General features: G+C 34.6%; 1 protein-coding gene across 1 annotated transcript in view; it reads left to right on the top strand.

The window, feature by feature from the left end:
* SMAP1 (small ArfGAP 1) overlaps positions 1–6075 on the top strand; it is an 88668-nt gene that overhangs the window by 26456 nt on the left and 56137 nt on the right. The window contains 3 exon segments of the mRNA XM_029962834.1: positions 213–346; positions 1011–1096; positions 4905–4980. Coding sequence (XP_029818694.1) covers positions 213–346; positions 1011–1096; positions 4905–4980 — 296 coding nt within the window.

The following is a 6075-nucleotide window of genomic DNA, read 5'->3' as shown; positions in this document are numbered from 1 at the left end:
TAATGTTCTGTGACATTATTTAGAAGTAGAAATCTGTGAATAAAATTGTTAACAGCAGAGATTGTTTAAAGTAATACATATCCTAGAGACACTGCTATGAGCCTTTATTCAAACTTGTTGATTCAGATTGTCAGTATGGAATTTTGCCAAAGAAAATCTCCACAGTATATGGAATTTTGAAAATAACTGATTTATTTCCCCATTCCTCTTAGGTCCAAGATGGGCCTCTTGGAACACTGGTGTTTTTATTTGCATCAGATGTGCGGGAATACATCGAAATCTTGGGGTCCATATATCAAGGGTCAAGTCTGTCAACTTGGATCAATGGACACCAGAACAAATACAGGTAAAATATCTTAAATATGTTTCCAATTTGGCAGGGATGCCAGGCGTACTTTTGAAAGGATTTGCATTTATCATCATGCCCAACTTAAATGTTTTGTAAACACAGTAGTTCTTAACGTGTTATATTTCTACTGTAATGACTTTAGGTTCCAAACACTTCAGAAATTGGTATTCTACCTTCCCACAGGGACTCAGGAAGCTATTTCTTTGTTGTATCTGTAGAAAATGTATTGTAAACCTTTTCAGTAGTTGACAGTAAGGCAGCATTCACACATCTGCATCATTCCTGGTTATGTTGTTTTGGTGTACCAAGCACTGACTTCTCTAGGCGTTCTCCAGTCTGAAGCCTTTTTTTACCATCAGACAAGTTTTCTTACTCCTTTCTTCCTGGTCTGAAGAGCCATCTTGAGAGATGAAAGCCTGTCTTTCCCAGGATGGGTTAGTTTATGCTGTAAACAGCATCAGTGTTTTTTGCTTTCGTCCAGCAAGTCTTGACAGGCAGCCCTCCTGTGCCATGGTAGCATCTCCCAAGGTGTATGGCAACAGAGAGATCTCCAAGTTAAAAGCTTGTAGTGTCATTTAAGCACACCAATAGCATTCTGACTGTTTCTGGATTTAAAGTATTGATGGACATCAACTAACTGTTTTCTACCGCTTTTCCTTAGTGCATGCAGGAAATGGGAAATACTAAAGCAAGACTACTCTATGAAGCTAATCTGCCAGAGAACTTCCGAAGACCTCAAACAGATCAGTATCCTTTTTGTTCCGACTTTCACACTGAAATGACTTTTAATGCAATTTAGATGTTATGACTGTTTCAAGGAACTGCTACATTTGACAGCTCATCTTATTTATTTCATTGATATTGTTGTATAAGAAATGAGAGTGGAAGTTGAGAACAGTTCAGAAAAGGTTTAAATTACTTCAGTTATTGCAAATCTACTTTGTAATGAGATTTGGCAAGCCCCATTTATTTTTGCTTTCTGTAGAGGTGACTTCATAAATTCCCTGTATGTAGAAGGTAGAGTGATGCTAGAGAGTTCTTGAATAGTCTATCTTTCTTGAGTAAGTGTCAGCTGAAGTTAGAAGCATTTGATCAGGAAATAATGAGCTGAATGGTAAAGTAAATAAGCCATTGGATCTTACTTAAGTGAGGTATGGATTTCTTTCTCTGGGTGACTAGCATGGGAGTACATAAAAAACACCTAACCTCTCTGATGGCCACCCCTTGTGTTTGGACATGGTTGTCACTATGTACCTGGAAGGAAAGGGTTGGAAGAAAAACTATCTACTGACAATAAATAAATTTTCTCAAAAAAATACGTTTTTTTTTAATTTACTGAATCACTAGGGTAATATATAGTGGTATTACCTTAGATTTGTATTTTTCTTGATTTAGTGAAGTTACTTCATCAGTAGGATTTGCTTCACCTGATCTTCCTGGAACTCTTTAGCTGTAATGAGATCCTAAACACCTAGTGTTGAGTGAGCTGAATCTTTACCCAACTCTCTTTTCCTGATACTGATACAGGCTACAGGTGCTGATAAACAGACTTAATTGTAACTGGATCTGAATATTCTCCGATGTCCAAAAGTGATTTTGGTTCTTCTGTTTGTTAGATTCTATGCTCGATATGCTATGCTGGAAGATTTTTTTTTTTTGAAGGGTTAGACTACTTTTTATAAAATGCACTTGAGCAAAACAGATGCATTTTTTCATATTCTAGTAGCTTTTGAATTAAACATACATCCCCATAAGAAAAAGTAACTGGAACCAGATAGCACTGTAGTATTCTAGCTGTAATATTCTAGAACTTTATTTCAGCCATAGGACTGAAATACTTTGACTAAAACGTACTCAAAAATGGATCTTGAAGATGTATATTTTATTCTTACTGCAGCTAACTTGAATTCACTGGTGCTATTGCATGAGAAGTAATAATGCTTTACTCTAAGCTTTTCTTGTCAGATCAAGCCCAAAGTCTAATTTTTAGACTTTCAGAAGTAGGAGCAAAATTCCTTTGTTCACACTGTATACTTAATTATGTACCCTTTTGAACAGTTGTCAGCTTCTGAGTGGTGGACTTAGTCAACTGAATATATTTCATTGCTTGTGTTTTCTTTATTAAAACTGCAGTACCAGGACAGGTGATGCCAACATTTTCTATTTTGTTTCTCAATTTCCCCATAACTTGGCATCTACTTACCTACTTTGCATTCATGACAAGCTGTTGTGGTATGGGTGGTTTTTGTCCTTCCTCTTTGCTCTTTGTATCACTACAAAATTAGCTTTGTATATCACCAGTGTTCTGATTATGAATATTCTCATGTTCTGAATGTTCTTTTGGATGAACTATGAAAATGTTTTGCATGTAATGATCAGTTTTGTATATATTCATCTGTATTAGTGTGTAAATTCCTGTAGCACTATAATATACTTATATTTTTTTAGGTAGTAAAGTGAACACACAGGAGAAATGTGTATGTGGCATCTGCACAAAATCTTTTGCTAAAGATCCCTGATCACATCTGCTTCTTAATCACAAGACTGACCTTTTAAAGTATTTTTTTTTTCTTCCATTGTACTTGGCAGGGATGCTGTAGTGTAGAAGCTAACTTTGAGCATCATTGTGATGGTTTTTTCTATGGCAGCTTTAGTTTCCTGTTGGAAAATGTTTTCTTCCAAGAATAGAGTGAATATTTTTTTTGTCTCTTCATTTTACTCAATTCTTAAGTTTTGGCATCTGTCGAGGTTGCTTAAAATTCTTTTGTTAGCCAGAACACAGTAGGTTATTGATCTAAAGAAACTTAGGCATGGTCCAAAAATTCATGCATATTGAAGGGGTAACTTGAATAAGGTGGATATTTTTTCAAAAATAAGCCCCATGAAATTTAAATACTTATGATTCAATGTTAATAATTTTTAAATTAAACCTTTCTAATTGTCTGAAATATCAAGTGTGCATTCTGGGCAACTACTAAAAATACAGAAATACTTATGCAAAAGACCTAAAATATCTAAGCCTAAAGTCTGTGCAACCAAAACTTAGAACACTCGACAATCTGAATGTGGTGTCTGAAAATGTTAATTGTGGCAAATAGCTAAGATGTTTTATTTGAAGAAAGATTAGTTTGTTCAAGGGTATTTTATAACAGTCAAGTTTTGAATCATTTCTCTTCTGTACTAGTTATATTTTAGTACAGTTATCCAGTTGCAACCCAAAAGCATGGGAAAAAAATTAAAGTCCCTTTCTCTATCTTCTCCTCCCACTGAGTTAATATAATCCAATAATTTGCACTGCAATTTGGAAATAAACTTTTTGAGGGAACCCCATTAAGAATTAACTACATCTGTAAAGTTGTGGGAGGTGCATATTACACAACTTCCATTCATCTGTGATTTAATAATATACGTTGATTTTTTTTTTTTCAAAATGACAGTATAAAGGATAATGCAGTATTAGTACTAAGATAGTTGTATATTCAAAGTGCTCAAGATACCCTTTAGAATTTAGATATATTTGGAAAGAGGTAGAAAAGAATGTTTTGGGGTTTGTAACTTTTATGAAACAGTGTCTTCAGGTGATACTTGCATACTGTTTGAAACCAGATGTGATTTTTGACAAAATAATTTGGTGCACAGAGTGAAGGGACCGAGCTCAGTGTTAATCTTAGAATGTAGTATGTGGAGCTAAAGTGTCTTTCCAAATTGCTTTGGAAGTTTAAGAGGCAATGAGTCTGAGCTTCCACAGTTGCAATTACAATTTTTGAATGGATAATCCCATTGCTGGACAAATTAATTAAAATTTATTCTACAGATACCAAAGAATCAGCTTTACTAAAGTTAAAGTGTTTACACTGCTTTGGATGAGCTGCTTTTATGAAGCTGAGAGAATAATTGAGGAAAAACTACTTTTCCTTTTTGTATTTGAGCTACTGAGTTGCTAGTTCTGGTTTTCTATATCAATATGCTTGCTGCTGTTGCCATCTTTGCTTCAATATCTTTTTATCACTAGTGTTTTAGTTTTGCCTTCCACAGGGATGTTTGTTGTAACAGGAGACTCTCAAGGAGGACTTTTGGATATGGGAGAGCTGTTTAGTACAAGCTTTTGATACATGGTGTAACTTGTGCAAATCAGAGAACAGATACATACGTTTCACCTTTTTTTTTCTCTGAAGAGAAAGTATTTTTCCCAAGTTAAGATGGTAAACTACAATTATTTACCATATATAAATACTGTTGTTCTAGTATTTTTAGTACTACAGCCAGGTAGATTATAAATACCAGGTGAAAATGTCCTAACTGTGGAACACTGAGTTATATTACATATTGGTTTCTTAAAAGATTAAACTGATTAATTCCCTGTAGTAAAAAGAAGTTCATTTTGGACACTGCAATAGCAATTGTTCTGTGTAGAGTGATTTGTTCTGCTGTTTTAAAACTACAAAATGAGATGCAAGAATCTAGTGCAGTTTTTGAATTTGAATAACCATGAGCTTTTTAGGTTAATGTTACTATTTATCTGAATGCGTATTTTCCTTAAACTAGCTACTTCCAGAGCTGTGGAGTTTTTCATCAGGGATAAGTATGAAAAGAAGAAGTATTATGATAAAAATGCAGTCAATGCCTTCAATGTAAGTAAACAGTTTCACTGAGAATTCTGTCACTTATTTTTTTGAAAGCTACGTAAGAGAAATGTAGGAAACGTTATGTATGTTGTCTTTTAGAGTCAAAACTTTTTGAGACAGAGCTAACTGCTTTCCTCTGTATCTCTTGAAGGTTATTCCTAGGTTCTGTAAGTTTGTCAAACATTGTCTATTACATTCATAACAGCAGAGTGTTATGATCTAATAAGTAGCTTGCTTACGACTCTTTATATTCTGTTTTCCTCTTTCAGTGATGAGTAGTTCTTTAGCAGTATACTTTGAGTCCTTTCTAAATATATTTTTCCATGTTATGGGGATAAAACAGTATGACTCTTCCTGGTGACATTGTTTTGCCTCATTCTCTGTAATACCCTTATGAGAAATCCTAGTGTGTTTTGAGCCCCTCTTCTGCTGACTTCCAGACTGTTGCTTGCAGTGAGGTGCACTGTAGTAGCACACAGGCAATATGGTGAACCAGCTGTTTAATCAGGTAGTTGTGTGTTCGCTGCAGTAAGTTGGTGAGGGCTTTTCTGGCAAAGCAGTTTTGACAATGTCTACCTTGGCTGAAGTTCACAGGCTTGTTAGTTTTTGATTGTTTGTTTTTTGATACATCTATTTCTGTGACATACAATCTAGTTAATACATTTTTGTTTATATATTTGTATTTATGCTGAAATATTATGCATGAACATAATACAACTATACCCAGATAATGTAAGTATGGCCTAACATGTAGCTTACTTCTCCATCTTACTAGGCGGTGAACTTGGACAGTGAAGCAAGTATAGGTGTGGGCGTAAAGAGTGAGAGTATATGCTGCCTTTCTCATCTGAGAAAGTGGATCATTGAATGATGGTTTCATTTTAGAAGGGAAAAAAAAAAGCAAACCTGGGAACTGCAGAAGTGTATTTCATTAAGCATTGTTGAAATGGGGGAAAATTGCTTCACTTAAAAGGTAAAATACGATTGGGATTTGAATTACACTGTCAGCTACCCTTCTTTACTTTTATTCCAAAGTAGAAAATAGGAAGAATAATTTAAAATTGTACTTCTTTACAAAGTTCAAAAGACTCCAAAGATATT

The sequence above is a fragment of the Manacus vitellinus genome, unplaced genomic scaffold (assembly GCF_001715985.3).
Source record: "Manacus vitellinus isolate BGI_N305 unplaced genomic scaffold, ASM171598v3 scaffold_4_pilon, whole genome shotgun sequence".
In the NCBI taxonomy this organism is placed as follows: domain Eukaryota; kingdom Metazoa; phylum Chordata; class Aves; order Passeriformes; family Pipridae; genus Manacus; species Manacus vitellinus.
The sequence above is the reverse complement of the archived record's forward strand: the minus strand, read 5'-3'. Positions and strand labels throughout refer to the sequence as shown.